Consider the following 19,621-nt stretch of genomic DNA (forward strand, 5'->3'; position numbering starts at 1 on the left):
TGTGCAAGCTTCTGCTGCAGTGTGCCCATGCACCTCTTCTGACTAGCATCCAYGCACTCCACGTGCATCTTGCACTTCAGCCCTGGCCTGGCATCATTTTACATCACCCTTAGCTATTACTGCATGTTGGACTAGTTCTAGCAGGCTTGCACTTGGTTATTGGGCACCCTCCAAAGTCTTCACTTTGACATCCTAAGCAAGATTTGAAGCAGCCCTGTGGAGAGGAGAGGTCCAGGCTGTGCTCTACCTCCTCACTGAGGAGCGTGAGTGTATTCCCGGCAGAGCTGGAAATACTTGACCAAACCTTACTTGCCAATGTGTTGGGAAACATCATTTGCAGCCTGGTCTGCAAGATGCTTGAGAAGGCTACCCAGAGAGGAAGTGCGAGCAAGGAAGCGAAAGAAAAGCATTTTTTCCAGTTCCTCACTTCTGTGTGGTGTGTTTATCAGCTGCTTCAGCAGTTCTGCTAACTGTAGTGGCCTGGCTGTCTTTTGAGCAGTAAAGCTCCATTCCTTATGCACGAGGGCTTGCATGTTCGGTGGAGAATAGTGCAAAGAGTGGTTTGTGTAACACAAGGCTTTTACTTTTGTTCTGAGGGCCCGCAGGAGCAGTGCACCTCCCTTTTCTTGGAGTGCTGCAGAGTAGCAGGAATCTACTTTGTTCTAAAAGCTTCTGTCTCAGGGCTGTTGGCTCCGTTCGGAACGTGCCGGCGCCGGGAGCGCGCGTCAACGTGTCGTTCGCTCAGCCGCGTTGTCTTGTGCTGTTTGGGCTCGGAGGCAGAGATCTGGACCGTCCTGCAGACAACCCCCCAACGGAGCATGAGAGATGTGGGGAAAAGTTATGTCCCATCTCTGTTGCAGCCCTGCTCACCTCTCCCTCCCTGCAGACTGCTGCAGGATTCCTCTCTGGAGGCCGTTTGCCCGAGGGAGTGTTGTCCCAGTTCTGCGTGTTTCACTTACGTAACGTCTCCTTTGCGTGCCTGCGTTTGCCGGCGGTACCAAGAACCGCTGGTGCCCTCCCGCCAGGAGTGTGACGGCAATGGTGGTTTTATACCGCTGCGGGGGGCAACGCAGAGGCGGTTATTACGGTTGTGGAGAAATCGCCCCTTGTTCTTGGAAAAGTTGGGTCCTAATTGGATTGAAAGAGACGTCCAGCTCGTGCAGAAACAGGAATTGATGCAGCCTACCCAAAACAAGGAAGAAAACAAAACCAAAAACCAGACCAGAATGGTCTTCTCTGCTTTCCACTCTCTTCCAGTGCGTCCCACCAAAATTGAGAAAAGGGACCCCTGTTTTTCTTTCTGGACTGAGACCCTGGGAAAGCTGGTTCTTGCTTTTAGCTTCTGTGATTTCAGCAAGATTTACGTTACCAGATTCTTGAAGCCAGTGATATTGTTTATATATTCCTTCCGGGAAACTGCTGCTCTTTTCTAGCCATCTGAAAGCCCTGGCTTTACACYTCCCGTCACCGAAAGTCCCCTGGCCCGGCCCTGCAGCTGGTATCCGTTTCAGAAGTTGCTCGTGCGGTGTTAGCTGGGCCGGACGGGGGGTTCGTCCGCAACCGACAGGCAGATGAACGATTAGGGAAATTAAAGCAGGGAACAGGGAAGTGAGAATCTCACTGGTCCTTGCAAAATGGCAGGGGGTATTTTTGCAGGAATGCGGTTTGTTTTGTTGTTTTATCTGGTAGTGAGTGTCTCTGTAGGGAGCAGTGCTGAGTGAAACGTCCAGCTGAGCTCCAGGTAGGGGGACTGTAATTGGGGGAGATGGACAGCATCTGAATAATGCGTAGTAGTCTCCAAGCCTTTCATCTACAAAAACTCCACGTGTGCTGTAGAAGCGGAGGACAATCCACGCTCTCCCTTGTAAAGATCGGCGACAGCAGAGCTGTAGGCCATTGCACAAGGGGAGCGCCATTTGATTTCTGGCCTTTTTCTTTCCCTAGCCTAGTAGAAACAGCAGCTCTGCCAGGTTAATGCATGATTTCTGCAATATTTTATGTGCAGGTGGGTAGAGAGCAGCTCTGGTGGTCTGAAGGAGGAGCTCGGCTGTTCCTGGAAGGCACCACAGGTAGCTTGAAGGTGGGGAACGAGCTGATGTCCCTGGGGCTCTGAGAAATGCAGGAGCATCTCCGCAGAGCTCCTGASCCCGCAGCGGGGGGTGCCGGCTGCGGGAGTGCGGAGGCGGTGAGGTCTCCCAGCAAGCCGCCATCCGTCCGGATTCGCTCGGTGCGCGGATCCGGTGTGTGCAGCACGGAGCAGACCGGCCCCTCAGGGTGCGTGGCTCCGGGTGCTGCTGGGAGCCATCACCTGGAAAGTGCCTGGCATACAGAGCTGGCAGCTGCCCTGGATTCGGCAGCCTGCAGGAACCGCGGGCTGTCCCAGCAGTCCCGGGAGCATCGCCGCACGGGGCTGGGGCTGGGTGGGGGTAAGGGTGTCCTGGTGGGTGTGCGGGAGCTCTGGCCGCTCCAGCCCCGCAGCCGCGGCACGGCTCCCCGGGTGCACGGGGCCCCACCACCCAGCTCCCGGCTCTGCCTCYGTCCCCATCCCCCTGCTCCGGGCTCTCCTCCCCCATCGCTCCGCTCAGCTCTTTGTCTGCTGGGGCCCCGCTCCCGGCTCCTCGCAGCCCAGGGCTGTGATCCCCAAGGAGGCTGACTTGYACCCTGGCAGTCTGCGCCTCTCCCCCTCCCTTCGGTCTCCTGCTTTCATGACGGTTATTTTGCCCTTCCCCTGTCACACCTTCCTCCTCCAGAAGGATGCATGTCCCGTGGTTCAGCGCAGGGTGCCTGGCCCGTGACCCACCATGCAGGACCAGCGAGAGCAAAGCCACCACCTCAGGAGGCTGCGCTGCGGGGGCAGCGCGGCGGAGCAGGGGCTGGTGCCTCCCGGTGCTCCTCATCCCTGCAGCCCAGCAGCAACGTACCTCGCGGGCCGTGGCGCGAGACCTTGGCCCCGGCTCTAGGGGCTGGCACAGGGAGACAACCCGGCAGAGCAGGGTGTGCCTTTGCCAAAAGGAGAGCGGATATTTAGCCACGACTGCCTCTCTCCTGCCATGCAGGTGCTCCTGGGACTGCTACAGAATCCAGTTTAGAGCTGATTCCTGTTTTACCTCCCCCATAGGATTTCTCTTTGTTGTAGCTGCAGAAATAATTATATTTAGAAGAACATTCTTCGCCACAGTAGGAAGTCCTGGCCTCCTCCGTTTCATCTGGTGGCAGCTTTCCAAGTGCTTCCCTGCCCACCCGTACAAGGCACCCTGCAGGCTGCTCTCGGGCTGCCTCCGGGCCCAGCCGTCCGCGGCTCCCTCGGAGCCCTTTGCATCGCTCCTCCGGCCCCGCTTGGGAAGCGAGATCTTCCGGCGCAGCGATGCCTCAGACCTTTCTGAGCCGGGGACGGTAACTAGGGGTTCTCGCCTCCGGCAGGGGCAGGCAGCACTCAGTGAGCAGAGCACTGGCACTTTCCAAGAATGTTGTTTTTATGCCGCATAACAAAACGTGTAAACTTTTAAGCTGAAGAGAATGTTTTGGCAGCTGATAGATCTGTTTTCCCAGCCTACTGGAGGGTTGTTCCCTCTCTCAGACCTCCTGCTCCTTTAAGTGCCTCTTCCACTTCTCATTTCACACTTTCTCCTTTGCTTTGTCTGATATTCTCCCTTAACTGTTTTTCAGCCATTCTTACTCCCAGCCTGAATTCTTAAGGAATCTGCAGAGTGCTAATCCGAGGGATTTGAGGATCTGATGGTAAAACAAAACACCCTGAAGGGTGTGTTGTCTGTCCCGCTTTTTTTTTTTTTTCTTCCTTTTTTTTTTTCTGTGCAGCAGCTCCTCTGTGTTTTGCTATCCCAGATTTCTGGGTTTGCTTATGGTAGTGCTGAAATTACTAGCTAGCTGCCTCCTTAAATCTTTTAGAAGAGTAGGTGCTGCGTGCTGCAGACTCCAGTCCTGGTTTTCATGAGGAAGTGCACACCAGTACGAAATGTGAATTCTTTTTTTTTTTTTTTWAATAATAGTAACTTGCTTCCTCCCCTGTGGAAATTCATATGTAGTTTAGGTGACTAGATCAAAATAAGACCTGCTGGTGTGGTCTCAGGGCTGGCAGGTGCTCTGGAGACCACCAGAGTACGTGGAAGTCCAGGTTCCGACCGGGGAGCTTCCAGAGAGGCCTCGGAGAGTCTTGGGATTAGAGCTGCAATCTGTGGTGGACTCTACTGTGTGCTTCCAGCAAGTGCTGGGCAGGCCGCTGGCTTTGCTGTGGGCTGGCACTGCCTGAGACTGAGTCACRTGTAGCCAGCAATTCCCAGCTGTGGACAGCGAGGACCTGGTGTGTAGGCACTGTGCAAAAGCGTCTTTTCTGTTCATTTGTCTTTTGACTTTTACTATCAAGACTGCAACCACTGTGAATTTGCTGTGGTCACACCCAACATCCAGCAGTGATCTCACTAGTGTTGCTGTGATCTCTCAGTGCGCTCACCTATGCTTACGTACCCTTCCTGACTTCCCCACCCAAATGTTAAGTTTGTCCTAGTTTAAGATGGTTGGTGTTTTTGTGACCTTTTGAGTCAGTATTTCCCAAATTGGTTGGTGTTGTGCTCTGCTTCCARGTGTATTCTACCATCTGCTGTTGCCCCTCAGCTGTAACCAGAGTGTTTTGATACAACAAACATAGGAATGAAAATTATGCCTTTTCATGCCAGTTCCTCCTGTGTGCCTCTGGCATGTATTGTGTAGGTTATACACCTTAGCGTGGGGGAACATCTCCAAATCATCTTCAGAGTACAGGCTGCTGTCTCACCCTGCAGTTCTGTCTGCATTATTTGTCCCTTGCTTATGATCTTGCATTATGTTGCATCAAAAATGACTTGTTCAGATCTTGTGTTGACAGCAAACCAAAGTGGGCCTTACTGCTGGCTACTCCTGTTGCAGTATATTCTTCCCGAAATGTGTGTGTCATCTGTGAGCAATTCTTTGAGTTTCTTCCTAACAGTAGATGTAACTATTAAATGGCATGAGGTCAAGACTGGAGTTCTGCAGGATGCTACTGCAAGCGTTCCTGGAGGGTGGTGAAGATGTTTTTGTGGTTCCAAAGAGTCTTTCAGGTGTGATAAACCATTTCTAGTCCATTCACTATGTGCCACATAAATATATAACTATATGTATACACACACACACACACACACACACACACATATACAGTTATATAGTTGTGTGTGTGTTGTTATCTAATCAAAATATCATCCAGGAGTAAGTCAAAGTACTTTCGGTCAACAAAAAGTCCTTTCTCAACCATGCTTAAAATCTTGCATAAGAAAAAACATTTGTTTGACAAGACTTGTATTTCATAAAATTGCAGTGAAAACTTGGAAAGGAAAAGTAGGGAAAATAATGCCTCTATCATTGCATTTTTTCACRCCCTTTTGTGGCCTTTCCATGGGTTTGTCCGGGATTGATGTCCGTCTAACTGGCTTAGTTATCTTACTTTTTCAGCATTGTCATAATATTTGCTATTTTTCCCCCTCTGCACTTCCCAGCTGTTAATTAAGAAGATACTAAAAATCAGGTACTGGATCAGAAACCTAGTGACCCTTTTTAACCACAGAGCCTGTAGTTAAGGGCCTGGAGAGGGGTGGGAGGGAGAAGGAACCTGCAGCAAGATTCGTTCGTGTCTGGCTGGTTTCACTGCCATCACATGTGGTGTCCTGTGCCTTCTCGGTCCCCAAGGTGGGCACAGTACTGCTGCCTCCAGAGCTCGGGTGGGCAAGGGCAYATGGGGCACCACGGGCAGAGGACAGGAAGACCAGTGCTGGGAGCTAGGAGAGGGCCTTGCTGGCTTTGTGGATGCTTGGTTGCCTTTTTACTGTGTTTACACCAATGTCCTGGAGAACCATGGGCTTTTTACAGTGATTTTTAACTAGCTCTCTAGCCCTTTCTTTATAAATGACTTCATAAATCTGTTCTGTAAGCAAGCTGTGTAGGCCCAGAAGTATTTTAGAGGGGGAAGAAAACAGGAAAAATGGAAACAAACTGCTTATAAAACGTGAAGAAATACTACTAAAACCTGGTGTGCTTTTTGCCAGGACAAAAAATGTGTTGTTGAAAGGCATTAGTAAAACAAAAGAGAAGAGGAGAGGAGGTGYGTGAAGGGCGATGGTGGAGGCTGGAAGATCAGCAGGATGGTCCAAGGGGGAAGCCCGGCGCCGCGCTGGGCTCTCCCTCTCGGTTCTCAGTGAACCTGTCCGAGGAGCTGCCGCCACGCCAGGCAGAGAGCTCCTGCTCCGTGGTTTGCTWGGGCCTGGCCAGCCTGCGAGGTCGGGCGCTTCCTCGCGCGCTGCGGTGCAGAGGGTTTGCGTTCTGCTTCCTCGCTCTTCTCGTGCCCTTCGGTGCTGTTTCTCGCTCTCCTTCTGTAAAGAGCATGAAGAAGTGCGACACCTTTGGCTTTCGTGACTTGTCTTTGAATTGCACCAGAGTCGGTTTCTGAGGATGAATATGAGCATTGTAAGGCTGTAGTGTTACTCCAGCTCTGTTTCCAGCACCACGTCCTCTTCTCGTGCTTGCAGGGGTCATCGCTGGGGGCCTCTGGGGAACATGAGAAGGCCAGAACTCGTATCACTGGGCCTTGTTACTTACCTGGCCAGAAGGGACAACACCAGACATAGCCAGGTGCTGAAAGGAAAACGTGGCTCTTTCTTGGTGCCCCTGCATATCGCAGGGCCTGTGGTGCCTCAAAACCAGGGTCACTCTTGAAAACACCAATGTGTCCCTGATTGGGTTGGTTTGAAGGGGGACCTGGGACAGTGATCAGGAAACAGGTCACCAGTTAAATGAGTCTGTTCCAGCAAAAATTTCCTGCTTGTTGGGGTGGGACAGAGCTGGGCCTCAGGCTAACACCCTTCTTTCTCTTGTTTCACAGCCATGACAGCATAGATAGATGGTGTGAGAGATGGATCGCTTCACTGAGTGTGGGACTCAGACAGATGCTGTGGTGGTGCTGTCTCTGGCACAAGCAGCAGTTTTGGGGTTGGTGTCTGAGAATGAGCTTTTTGGAGCCACTGTCAGCCCTGGGGGCTTCTTCCCAGGGCTGGGAAGTGAACTTTCGGACACTGCAACAGTTGAGCCAGAGGAGCCAGAAAGCGACTACAGGCTGGAGCATGAGGGGCAGGCACAAGGGGAAACCCAGGAAGAGGAAGCATTAGAGGCAGAGTCATCGTTTGAAAAGCATGCCCGGAGGAGAAAACGGCCTCCAGTGAGGCTAGTGCCCAAAGTCAAGTACGAGAAGGCTGAGGTGGAAGARGAGGTAGTGTATGAAGTCTCCGTCCCAGGAGAAGACAAAGAGGAACTGCAGCACAGTCACCCACCTGCTTTTGAAGACTCCAGCCATGAGAAGTCAGTGCAGAGCAGCGCCATGAAGATGATTGACCTCAGCACCTTCAGCAGGAAGCCCCGGCGCCTTCGGCACCTGCGCAGACATGTGCGCCAGGAGCTGGAGCTGGGGAGCTACGAGCACCGCTCCCGGGACCCCGTCCAGGCAGGCATCGCAGAAGCTAGCCTAGGCGGCGCACCGGAGAGCAGCGGCGCCGAGGTGCTGCGGACTGAGTGTGCCTTTGAGGCAAGCGCCCCGTCTCCGAGCGACGCAGAAGCCCCTGTACCAGAGTCGCCGGAGCAGGTGAAGAATGAGCAGGGCTTTGTATGGCAGGATCCTGGGGAGTTTGACACGGATGCAGCCGGAGCCAACAGCGAGCGCAACAAGAAGGCCCAGCTGGACCGCCTGGACATCAACGTGCAGATCGATGACTCGTACCTGGTGGAGGCAGGAGACCGCCAGAAGCGCTGGCAGTGCCGCATGTGCGAGAAATCCTACACTTCGAAGTACAACTTGGTGACCCACATCCTGGGCCACAACGGTATCAAGCCCCACTCCTGCCCACACTGCAACAAGCTCTTCAAGCAGCCCAGCCACCTGCAGACACACTTGCTGACCCACCAGGGCACCCGGCCGCACAAGTGCGAGGTGTGCAACAAGGCGTTCACGCAGACCAGCCACCTGAAGAGACACATGCTGCTGCACACCGACATCAAGCCATACAGCTGCCAGTTCTGCGGGAGGGGTTTCGCCTACCCCAGCGAGCTGAAGGCGCACGAGGTGAAGCACGAGAATGGCCGTTGCCATGTGTGCGTGGAGTGTGGCCTGGACTTCTCCACGCTCACCCAGCTGAAGCGTCACCTCTCCACGCACCAGGGGCCCACGCTCTACCAGTGCCTAGAGTGCAACAAGTCGTTCCACTACCGCAGCCAGCTGCAGAACCACATGCTGAAGCACCAGAACGTCCGGCCSTTCGTCTGCACCGAGTGCGGCATGGAGTTCAGCCAGATCCACCACCTCAAGCAGCACTCGCTCACCCACAAGGTAGGTCCCAGGGCCGAGCGCACAGCGGACTAAGCGGGATGGCAGCAGGGCCTGAGAGGCACTTCCCCGTTCCCTGGCCAGTGGAGAAGTGTTGGCCCTGGGCCACGAGTGGTGAGGGGGGAAACTGTCTGAGTTCCCACAGTGCTCTGATCATCATCGCTGCAGGGTCCTCTGGGAGAGATGGCTGGGGGTGGAGGCATCTGGCAGCCGGTGGTTAGCAATTGTTAGAAGTCATTAATTTGGAGTAAAAGGACAGTTGTCGTTATTGGCAGGGCTCCTGGGACTGTCCAGCCTCGCTCTCTGAGGGGTTTTCATCCTTAGGGAGGGAAGGCTTTATCACCCTCCATCCTTTCTGCTGGTGCTGGGACAGTGACCTGCTGGACCCTGGCCAGTCAGATACTGCAGTCCCTCCCAAGAGGATCTGACTGAGGCGTTCCCTCTTTTTCAGGAGTTCTTTCAWGGGGGGGAGCAATTGGCCCGTTTCAGCCAGAGAGCAAAGCTGGAGCTAACAGCCAGAGGCACCTCGTAGAGTGTGTCCAGCCATGCTCTTCCCCGCAGATTTCCTAGGTGCTGCAGGGCCTGCCCCAGGACTCAGGCAAGGTTTTCAAGTGTGCTGCATTGCCAGGTCTGCTTCAGGAAGGCAGCGCTTTCCAGACAGCTCCTTTCCACTTCCCYGGGCAGGGTGCTGCTTTGCTGAGCTGCTTCTGCTCTCATTCCCAAGGCACAGGCTTAATACAGGCTTTTCCAGGTGCTGTAAAATGCATTTCCAACACTGGTGAGAGACAGTATCTGTGAGGGAGGCAGGAAGTGGGAACCTGAATAGGGAGTATCATACAATGGGAATTAAACTCCAGGGCAGCTAGCAGGGACAGGCCAAGGCTCTGGCAGYGCCTGACTCTGCATTTGCAGAACTGGCAGAAACAAGGAAGCAGGAAATACTTTGGGGAAGGTGCAGACATGCTGATTAGGGTAAATCTTTCTCTTTTTTTCTTTCTCACACATGCACACCCGTTACTTCCCTCCTGTCAGCTGAGAGTTACTGAACTACAGCCTGCCTCAAGGAGCCAGCCCCAGTGACCACTCAGGAGTGCTGGTCTCTGCTCCATGCTGTGGCAGACACTAAAAATGTGCCCTGGCTCCTGTGATCCGTTCAGAAAGCCCCCTCCAATTTCTTGCCCTAGAGCGGAGTCCCTCCTGGCAGCCCTGTGAGCTGGCTCTCACTGATACCCACACTGGGATTCAGGCGTTTCATGCGCCCTGCAGGGTATTTATTGCCCTGCTGTCCGCTGCTCTGCCGGAGTGCTCACGCTTTTCTATAACCCTTCCAGGGTGTGAAAGAATTCAAGTGTGAGGTGTGTGGGCGGGAGTTCACCCTGCAGGCCAACATGAAGCGGCACATGCTCATACACACCAGTGTCCGTCCGTACCAGTGTCACATCTGCTTCAAGACATTTGTGCAGAAGCAGACGCTCAAGACCCATATGATTGTGCACTCACCGGTGAAGCCATTCAAATGCAAGGTACCATCGGGTGTCTGAAATCCTTCTGGGGAATAGCACAGGGGCCCTGGCACTTTGCTCTTTGCTCCCAGCGAGACACCAGCCACTCTGGGTTGAATCCTCAGTCAAACAAATGCTGTTTTGTGATGCCTCCCGCTGTTCACACTGGCAAACAGCTCATCGTGACCTGCAGTTTCTGCTCAGAACTACAATAGTAGGGAGGCAGATGCTCTGGATGGAGGGTATCGACAGAACTGCCAGAGAAGAATTAGTACCTGCCTGTCATTAACCAGTGCTAGAAACAAGCTGGGTTTCATGAGCACTAGAGCTCCCAATAACACTAGCACCTCATCCTCAAGGCCGCCCACAAAAGGAGTGGGAGATGAGTGGAGGAGGGAAGCCATCCAGTTAGTCTTGGAAATTAGTGGGAATAATCAGGGGACCCTAGGAGTGAGGTCTGACCCAAGTYCCTGAAACAGGACAAGCCATCAAAGGCAACTGCCTGCTGGCTGACCCCCTTTGCTGGGGGAGGTGCAGGGGGAATGTCGTCATCAGCAGGGGCAGAAAAATGGGCCTTGTTAATCAGAAGACTGTTGTTCTTAGGTTTGTGGGAAATCCTTCAACCGCATGTACAACCTGCTGGGCCACATGCACCTGCATGCTGGGAGCAAGCCCTTCAAGTGTCCCTACTGCTCCAGCAAATTCAACCTGAAGGGCAACCTGAGCCGACACATGAAGGTCAAACATGGGGTCATGGACATCAGCCTGGACAGCCAAGGTAGGTGCAGGCTGTGCTCAAGCCTATGGCCAGGAGCTGGTACTGACTAAACTGGGCATGGCAATCTTGTCTGCCTAGGCTGCTGCCTGGRGGCTCCCAGGAATGCCACAGTGTTGGCAGGATGTCTGCTTTGGTAGCTGGACTTGAGGCAGCTGCTTTGGCAATTGCTTTTCAGATAGCTYGGGTCCTGTTATGCCAAGAGCTGCCCTTAGCTTGTTCAACCTGCCAGGAACAAACGGTGACACACTGGTCTCCCAAGCCTCTCCTCTCTCCTGCGTTCTCACTGTGAAATCCTGCCCTGCAGATGTGGTGCATGTGGCACCCATCCTCCCACAGGCAGCCATGGAAAGGCACCAAAGGGAAGTGGGAAGYGTGAATGGCTCAAGGAGCCACTGAGGCTTCTGCTTCTCTGGACAAGACAGGTGCCCTCTGGTGACACTATGATTTCCACTTTTGGTCAAAATGGAGTTTGTAGGGAAGAGAAGTAAATCTTTCTGTTCTCATCCTAGGTGCCCTCTCTTAACCTGTCCAAAGACATCCTGGAGCAAAGAGGAGATCCACGTGTCAGGCTCCCGCTGCATTAACGAGCAGTGGAGCCATTAGTGTTCTCTGTGGGCTGTAGTGTGGTGGGTGCATGCATGCCGCTAGCATGCACTAGGGACCCTGTTTCCTCTGTTGTCGGGGAACAGCAGGGGCCAGTTGCTCCCTATGGGACAGGGAGCCAGGAGCTAAGCGCRCTAGTGTGGCTGGCAGGGCAGGGGCCGAGCCCCACAGCACCCAGGCAGGACAGGCCTGGAGATCCTGGCCAGGTTCCACCAAGCATGGAGCTCACCAGACATGTTCATGGTGATGAGACAGGTCCGAGGTCGGGCAGGGAGGTCGGTCTGCAGCGGGTCTAGATCAAGAGGGTCTCTGGCCAGACAGGGGCCAGGCTGCGGCTGAGCTGGGGGACCAGCACCACTATGGCACAGCCCCAGTGCGGACTGAAGGTCCAGGGCTGTGCTGAAATGGGGCTCCTGAGCCCATGTGCTGGGGTGGGGGGAGGCCCAGGACCATTAAGGCCTATTAATGCCCTCAGGGCCCAGACAGCAGTGATGCTCATAGAGTGTTTGGAAGTGCTGCCTCTCCTTTTGCTCAGCGGTGGATATAAGGGGAGAAGAACATAAATACGTATCGTATATCCCCTGGTACAGCTCTCCTTTCTGGGAGCTGAGAACTCCCAGCTAGGCTGAGGTCTCGCTGCTGGGCATATATCTCAGCACCCAGTTTCAGGCATGAGCACAGGTGCTCCTGGCAACAATTTGCACCACAATCACCCTTGTTTTGTAAGGACAGAACTGCAGATACATTTTACCTGTTTCATCCAGAGTCTTCCTCATCATCTTGACATACAGCTTGAGTGTGTACTCAACAGATTCAACTGGATCCCCCTGTATCTACTTTTTTCTTTCTTCCCTCTGACCTCAGAAAACTTGTGCTTCAGCCTAGATTCAGCCGATATCCAAGGCCTGCTCCTGAGTAACAGCAGAAGTGGGTGCAGTGCTTTGAGGCACAGGCAGTGAGTACAAGTATGTGGATAAAAACTCAGAGAATGCTTACCAGCAGCTGGGGTTTTCTGAGGTCTGTAATCCTCCCTGTGTATTCCCCTCCCTCCTTGCCTCCTCCTCCAGCTTTTATTATTTGGATCCTGCATGGGTTCTGGCAGACCCAGTAAYAGGGCATGTGTCTGCAGGGTGAGCATGTGCAAAGCAACACTTTGTGCAGTAGTTCTGCAGGCCTGCAGCGCTCTCTTCTGTGACTGGTCCCTGCCGATGCATGTAGCTGGGACTTGAGCCCTTCTCACTGAACAGGGAAGGCCCCAGTCTCCACTTACTTGAGTGACACCTAAATCCCTTAGCTTTGCTTCTTTAAGACTAGATTTTTTGACACCTTTTTGCAGCTCAAAAGATAGTCTGAGCAGAGGCCTCTGTTTGAAAGCTAGACCTAGCATTGCCTTTCTGTGGCAGCAGATGTGGGGCAGATACAGCATCTGTGTTTTCATGCACTGTCTTCTAGATCCCATGATGGACCTGACTGGGACAGATCACACTGAGCTGGATGGCCAGCAGGAAATGGAAGACTATGAAGAGGAGAACTCTTATGACTACGGAGGGGTGGGGAACCCTTCAGATGAGAATGCACTGACAGAGCAGGCTATGAAGGAGATGGCTTACTACAATATGTTGTAGCTGAGCAACCAGGCGGCAGGCTCAGAGCACACTAGAAGAAGGCTGCCAGTGACCTGCTTGGACTTTGTTTGGTAAGAGGAGCTCCTGTCGCACTGCTGACAGGCCGTCACTCCCTGCAGCATCTGGAACAGACCTGCACCGCTGCCCTGTGAGAGGGGGAGGCTCAAGCTAAGTGGGTGAAGGAGGAAACAGGGATGTCCTAAAACCTTTGCTGGGGCGAAGGAAGGAGCAGAGGCTGGAGATGGTACAAGGCAGCGGTAGCTACCTGCTATGAGCACTCAGAGCTGGTGTACTGAGCCATTAAAGGCTCTAGGATGTTTTGAGAGYGCTGCAGAGATTTGGTTGAGCTTTTACCATCATTTGGGTCATTCCCTCTCAGGGCCCCTTCTTCCCCACTCACCCCGAGAGGGAGCGTCAGAGCTGTGTGCTTGCTGCTTGCAGCTCACCTGCCCAGCGTTGAACTCCCTTCACTCTTCTGTACKCCTGCCTGCCTGCCCCTGGCTGAGCTCCTTTCCGTGGCAAGCCACGACTTCACTCTGGCATTCATCTTTGCTTGTACACTGGAGCTCTCCAGAAAGCGTACTTGAAGCTGCAGGCAGGGGAAGGCACATCCCAGAAGATGATGAGCATTACTAATTATTCTACCTCCTAGGTCCTCCCTAATCAGCTGTGCTGGGATTGCAGATCAGCCTGTAACCATCAGGCCTTTACTCCCACCTTTTGAACACCCAGCAGGCAGAAGCCTCTCTACCTGCAAGAAGTCAAGCAGAAAGGAAGCTGTTTTGCATTTCTTGTTCTTTCACTGTCTCCTCAGCAGGTGAGAACAGTTCTGATTGTTTTGGCATTAGCTGCAAGCTGATGCAGGCAAAACTGTGGCAACCTAAGAAAGGCCACAGGGCACATACAAAACAGAATATTTTCTTACAAACTAATTACAAAGCTCAGTGGAAGCAGTAGCTCTGAACAGAGCAGCTTTAGTGAGCAATGTATTTAAAGGAAGGCAAACCCTGTTCAACTTGAGCAAATGATGGTATTTTGAGAGTAATTTATTTTTTTCAGATGTGCCGCGTGGTTGGATTTATCTTTTCACTGAGTTCAGTTTCCTTCAACCAATGTTCTTTGTAAACCTGTGTAATGTGTGTGATCTGTGAAGCTGCAAGCAGAGCAGGGTGCATTGGAACTCAGGGCTCCGGAAGGAGAGCTGAGGACCAAAGGGACGTCCTGCTAGCTGCGGGAAAGCAGCCGTGTTGGTCTACTGAGTAAGGAGGCAGGGCCTGTAGCTAATGAACCAAAGCTGCTGTATATGCTATAGGCACTCTCTCTTCACCCCTTTGAGCTTTTCCAGCCTCAACCATCCCACCAAGGAACAGAGGTGTTCAGAGTTTAGGAGAAGAGTTTCATTCTGGAAGTGCAGCCCTTGGGCTGCTGGCCTGTGTAATAGCCTCTCAGATGCTAGGGAGGGAGGGAGAAACGTGCCAGAAAAGCAATGTGAGGCAAAGGTAGCAACAGCTGTTCCTATTCCCTCTGCTGCTAGGAGGGAGCAGGGAGCTGCATGCATGCTCGTGCTCAGCACATTTCTCTTGCCATGTGTAACCCTGGCAGACCCCAGCAAGTCCAGAGAGGCTGCAGCAGGCCCAAGACCAGGGGCAAATGATGATTCCAGAGACCATCCAGAGGGGGAGCTTCCTGGAGAAGAGGAAGTAGCAATATTTGCACAGTCCCAAACAACCTTAGCTAACCCTCTGTCTACATGCATACTGCTGGGAGGCTCACATGATGAGGAAGTAGCAATGCTTCTCAGGACAGAGCAAGCATGCTGCTTTCACTGCAAGCACAGCTCTGTGCCTGGCCTGGCAGCTCTTTGCTGGGGCACGGTGCATGCTGCCTGCCTTGCTCAAGGGACTTGTGGGTACTGCCAAGTAGTGCTGTAGGTCCCTGTTCCCTAGTTAAGGGAGTTTCTCTTCCTACTTGCTGTGAAAGTGAAGCTAAAAACCCCTCAGTTAGTGGGACAGCACATCCAAAGGAGGATGCCATCTGCTGTCTCCAAAAACGTCATGCTGGTAACGAACAGTGGCTCTGAGACCAGGTGATGCAACTCGGCACTTCCCCCAGCAGGGCTAACAGCCAGCTCCAGGCTCTGTGCSCCCAGCAAGGTGCAGAGCAGTACTCGGTTCCTAGGGCCCCCAGCTTTGCTCTCGCCTTCCTCCTGCCAGGGGAGTAACTTCCTTCAGGCTTGGGGCAGGAGGGAGAAAGCACTGAGCTCCCCAAGCAGCRGAGAGCTCAGCCACCCTGGACTCCTTCACAGAGCATGGCAGTACAGCTCCCTTCCCTGATCGGCTTCTGTGCTGCAAGATAGCACAACACATCCCCCAGAAACTACCTCTGTCCCTGGTTACCTAAAAACCAAAAACAACAACAACAAAAAAACCCACTCGCACCACGGGCAGTGGCTGTGAGGAGCATCCCCCTCCAGAGCCAGGCCCATGCCCGGGAACAGATCGGCGAGGGGAGCCGGGAAGGGGTCGGCAGTGTTCGCTGTGTGCCCCGGGCCGGCTGGGCAGAGCTCGGGGGCCCGCGGCGCAGCCTGCGGGGCTACTCAGCACCASGGTTTGCCCCAGCCGCTCGTGCAGACGCGGCAGACGGCGCTGCTGGAAGACGCGGTCGGTGCCTCTCGCGGCGGGGGCCGCGGCCCGCAGCAGCGGTTGTACAGAGGATGCCTGCAAGCTGTGCAGCTCCTGAGACCCCATTACGTTACTGCGTTGTGTATGCGGAGCGGTTCAGCCGTCTCTTGTGCAAAACCCTACTGTGTTTTTTGATCTCCTTGGTTTGAAGAGTTGTTTAGCAATAATTCTAAATAAATGAATATTCTTTAGCTGGCTGGCTGCCTCCTGCGCCTGGGCAGGGCCAGCAGGAAGCCCACCCCTCCGTGCCTGCCAGGCCGGCCCCGGGACCAGAGCTGCCACGGGAGGGCAGCAGTGCCCTGCGTAGCCCTGCCACGCGCCCAGGCCCACGCCTGTCCACCACGCACACAGTGGGCCTCTGAAGTGTTTAATTGCTACGTTGGCACCATGAGGTCAGAGGTTACATAAATTACAGCACGGTGAAGGGCAGCCCTCCCCAGCCCGTTTCCTACAAACCCCTGCTAGAAATACTTTAAAAACACTCATAGGAAAACTGCTTATAAAAATTATTTCAAATGTTCCTGAGCCAAGTCAGTGAGCTAGAGGCGGCGTCGGCTCCCTATCTTGTTAAAAATGAGGTAAATGCCTGGCACCACGCACACAGACCCCTCCTTCCCTGCTGAGAAAGGGCCTTCTCTACTTCTTGCCCAGGGCTTTGTCCAAGTTGCTCTTGATGGCATCCARGAAGTCTGTGGTGTTCACGAAGTGTTCATTCAACTTCACACTAGAAGAGAAGATGGAGAGAAGGGCTGGAGGGGTCCTCTGCCCACCCGTCTCAGCCTGCAGCAAGGCTGGCAGGGTCCCTGCCCTTTCCCGGCCCTGGCTRCAAGCAACCTGTGCCCCATGCAGACAGCACACCATGAAGAAGATGTGCTAACGAAACAAAGCCTGTGCCAGGCACAGCAGCTCCATGGTGCAGGATGTGGCTTCCTTGACTAACTGAAGTCAGCRCCTGACCCAGAATTTGCTGTTAATATATGCTTAGAGTCTGCAGTGCCTATCCAGAGACCAGAGGCTGTCCCATAGCCATCAGAGGCAAACTTGCTTCGTGGCAGATGGTGCCTGCATTGGAAGGATTCCCATGCACCCGCTCCACCCCACAAACCACACTTACTTGGCCAGACCATGAATACAGCCTGCAAGATCCTTTGTCATTGTACCACTCTCCACAGTTTCAACACAGACCTTCTCCAGCGTCTGAGCAAACCTGGGGGGACAGCAGGGTCACATGCAGTTCCAGCAAAGTCAGCACCACGCAGACCAATGTGGCCAAAGGCTACCCCTGCCCTGCAATCACAGCTCACTGCTGCCCTCAGGACTGGGACAGCTCAGGCAGAGTTGCACAGGAGACAACTCCAAGCAGCTTCTCCCTTTCCCCACCCAGCTCTGGTCTCCCTCAGAGCACCTGCCAGCCATTCCCAGCTCTCTCACACCACAGCGACATGGGCTTTTCCACCACCWCTCCCAGCAGCACCCATGCCCCAGAGTGCTTACTTCATCAGGTCAGGGTTACTGTCCAGCTTGCCTCTGTGCTCCAGGCCACGTGTCCAGGCAAAGATGCTGGCAATCGGGTTAGTGCTGGTGGGCCGTCCCTGGGTGGAGAGAGTGCTCAGAGGCCCTGACTTCAGCCACAGGCCTTGTGCGGCCCAGAGCCTGGGAACATGYGCTGGGCCAGACAGGCTGGCAGCTCCCAGGAAAGTGCTGGGGGAGCAGGGAAAGCACACTCACCTTCTGGTGCTCCCGGTAGTGGCGGGTGACTGTGCCATGGGCTGCCTCTGCCTCAATGGTCTTCCCATCCGGACACACCAGGACAGAGGTCATCAGGCCCAGGGAGCCAAATCCTGCAGTAGGATGCAGGAGTCGGGCTGGTGCAAACAACATCCAGCCAGGCAGCCCTTGACCGCCCCAGGGAGAGTGCCCACGTGGCCCCCCCAACCCGCACAGCTTGGCCCTGCTTCTTCCCACAGGCCACGCAAGCAGCCCCAGCTTGCTCTACCTTGGGCCAGGATATCTGACTGGACATCTCCATCATAGTTTTTGCAAGCCCAGACGAAGCCACCTGCAGATTTCAGCACCTGGGCAACCATGTCATCAATGAGCCGGTGCTCATACCAGATCTTCAGCTTGTCAAACTCAGTCTTGTAGTGCCTGAGAGCCAAGAGCTGGTGTTAGCAGGGCCTGCCCAGGAGCTCCCTGGGACGGCAGAGGAGAGTGCCCCACGGAGGAGCGCAGAAGGCAGCCCAGCTGCCACAGAGCAGCACAAGGGTGCCCACACTATACCAGGTCCCAAAGGATCTTGTTACCCTTGATGCAACAGTCCCCTCTCCCCAGAAGGAGCACGCAGCCAGCACCCAGTCTGCAGAGCTGCCCACACCCCAGCACAAGTGCAGGTGGGGCATTGCAAGCTGCCTGAGTTTGTCAAACTCCATACTTATCGAAGATCTCCTGGAAGATGTCTTTGAAGCGCCCATCATAGGCCTTGAGGATGGTGTTCTTGGTGCTCATGTACAGAGGCCATTTCTTCTGGATGGCATACTGGAAGCAGCTGTGAGCAAAGCCAGAGATAGACTGCAATGGAAACACAAAACATACAGTCAGCAGAGCCCCAGATCCCCCTCTTATCACAGGGCAACTCTCCATCCTGCCAGCTTGGCCAGGACCACCACATGAAGGGGTGTGCTGCTCCACGGGGCAGTCTCACAGGAACCCCATCCACTTCCTCCCAAATCCAACCCAAACCAGAGCCCACAATTACCTCGTCTGTGTTGTACATGCCCATCCCAACGCCGCCTCCAGGGAAGTTGTACACCTCCCACTCCTTCACCGCACTGCCATCCTTGGGTGTGAAAACCATCTTGAATGTCCCAGACTTGTTCACCACAAAGTCTGTGGCTTTGTACTGCAAGGSGCAGTGCAAACTGTCAGTTCAGGGTCTGTCAGGACCCTTCCCCAGCCCAGCCCTTAAACGCAGCCGCGCACTCCGCTTCCCTGCCACTGCGCACAGGCAAGCGGCTCACCTGATCACCGTGGGCATGTCTGCCAATAGTGATGGGCTTGGTCCAGCCGGGTACCAGGCGAGGAATGTTCTTGCAGATGATGGGCTCCCGGAAGACTGTCCCACCCAGGATGTTTCGGATTGTCCCATTTGGGCTCTTCCACATCTTTTTCAGCTTGAACTCTGGGGTATGCAGAGGTAAAACCGCAGTCTGTCCCTCTTGAGGCACCCCTCTGCCAAGCACAGACTTGCCCCAACCAGTCCCAGCAGCACTAACTCCAACCCATTCCTCAGCTCCTGCTCAGCTCTCACCTCCTGGCCCTTCCTGCCATGAGCTGTTGGCGGAGACCCACCGCTCACCCAGCCAAGGAGAGGGGCCAGCCCTGTCCTCAGCTTGCGACCAGCGCTGAGCAGGAAGCCCGTTCTCCCCCAGCCCCAGGCCACCCGTGTTACTGTGCCACCACGAGGCACCTCGAGAGCCAGGCACAGCACCGTGCTCGGGGCGCCTGCACCCGGGTGGAGGGCAGCATCAAGGCTGAGCCACTCCACCGCGCTGAGCCTCTTCCACTGGGAATGCCGCTGCCTTAGCCCAGAGATGCCGGCAGACACCACGGGGGCTCGGCTCCCTGCACAGCCACCACCGCGACGGGGAGCAGCTCACACGGGCTGGCCGGCCCCACTACTCGCTGGGGCCAGAGCTCAGGCCCTTCCCCTCGCCCCGGCCTGGCACGGGGCTGCCACCCCCCTCCTACCTTCCACTCTGGCCTCATCAGGCGTGATGGTGGCACACTTCACCGCCACGCGGTACTTCTGCGTGGCCAGCGCCGAGTCAATGGTGACCTGGTCGTCCGTCTGGTCCCGGTGCGGCAGGCCCAGATCGAAGTACTTCAGCTGCACGTCCACGTTGGGCAGGATCAGCTGGCAGAGCCCACGGGAGAGCGTCAGCACGGGGCGCTGCCGCGGGGAGCAGCCCCGTCCCCGTCCCCGCCGGCCCGGCCCGGCCCGGCCGCCGCGGCCTTCTCGCTTTCGGGTCCTGACGGAA

At 54.7% G+C, this 19,621-nt stretch overlaps 2 protein-coding genes across 3 annotated transcripts; one reads left to right on the forward strand and one right to left on the reverse strand.

Annotated features, from left to right (window-relative positions):
* The first annotated feature begins 5,009 nt into the window (after positions 1-5,009).
* On the forward strand, positions 5,010-15,775 carry ZNF710 (zinc finger protein 710). Of its 2 annotated transcripts, XM_085301531.1 has the most exons (5): positions 5,010-5,093; positions 6,905-8,398; positions 9,727-9,918; positions 10,501-10,675; positions 12,731-15,775. In XM_085301531.1, exons 2-5 carry the CDS (start codon positions 6,935-6,937, stop codon positions 12,901-12,903), a joined length of 2,004 nt encoding a protein of 667 aa, XP_085157657.1. In that variant the 5' UTR covers positions 5,010-5,093; positions 6,905-6,934; the 3' UTR covers positions 12,904-15,775. The 2 variants fall into 2 exon arrangements, with proteins under 2 accessions (XP_085157657.1, XP_085157658.1); XM_085301532.1 differs by lacking the exon at positions 9,727-9,918.
* A 160-nt stretch (positions 15,776-15,935) lies between these two features.
* Positions 15,936-19,416, reverse strand: IDH2 (isocitrate dehydrogenase (NADP(+)) 2). Its single transcript, XM_085301534.1, has 9 exons — positions 19,332-19,416; positions 18,602-18,762; positions 18,340-18,483; positions 18,016-18,152; positions 17,581-17,732; positions 17,313-17,425; positions 17,079-17,176; positions 16,699-16,791; positions 15,936-16,308 (listed from the first exon to the last, which is right to left on the reverse strand). The coding sequence occupies exons 2-9, from the start codon at positions 18,743-18,745 to the stop codon at positions 16,221-16,223; spliced, it is 969 nt and encodes a 322-aa protein (XP_085157660.1). The 5' UTR covers positions 18,746-18,762; positions 19,332-19,416; the 3' UTR covers positions 15,936-16,220.
* Positions 19,417-19,621: the final 205 nt, after the last annotated feature.

Source organism: Rhea americana, unplaced genomic scaffold (assembly GCF_003343005.1).
Source record: "Rhea americana isolate MKP2758 unplaced genomic scaffold, rheAme1 scaffold_178, whole genome shotgun sequence".
In the NCBI taxonomy this organism is placed as follows: domain Eukaryota; kingdom Metazoa; phylum Chordata; class Aves; order Rheiformes; family Rheidae; genus Rhea; species Rhea americana.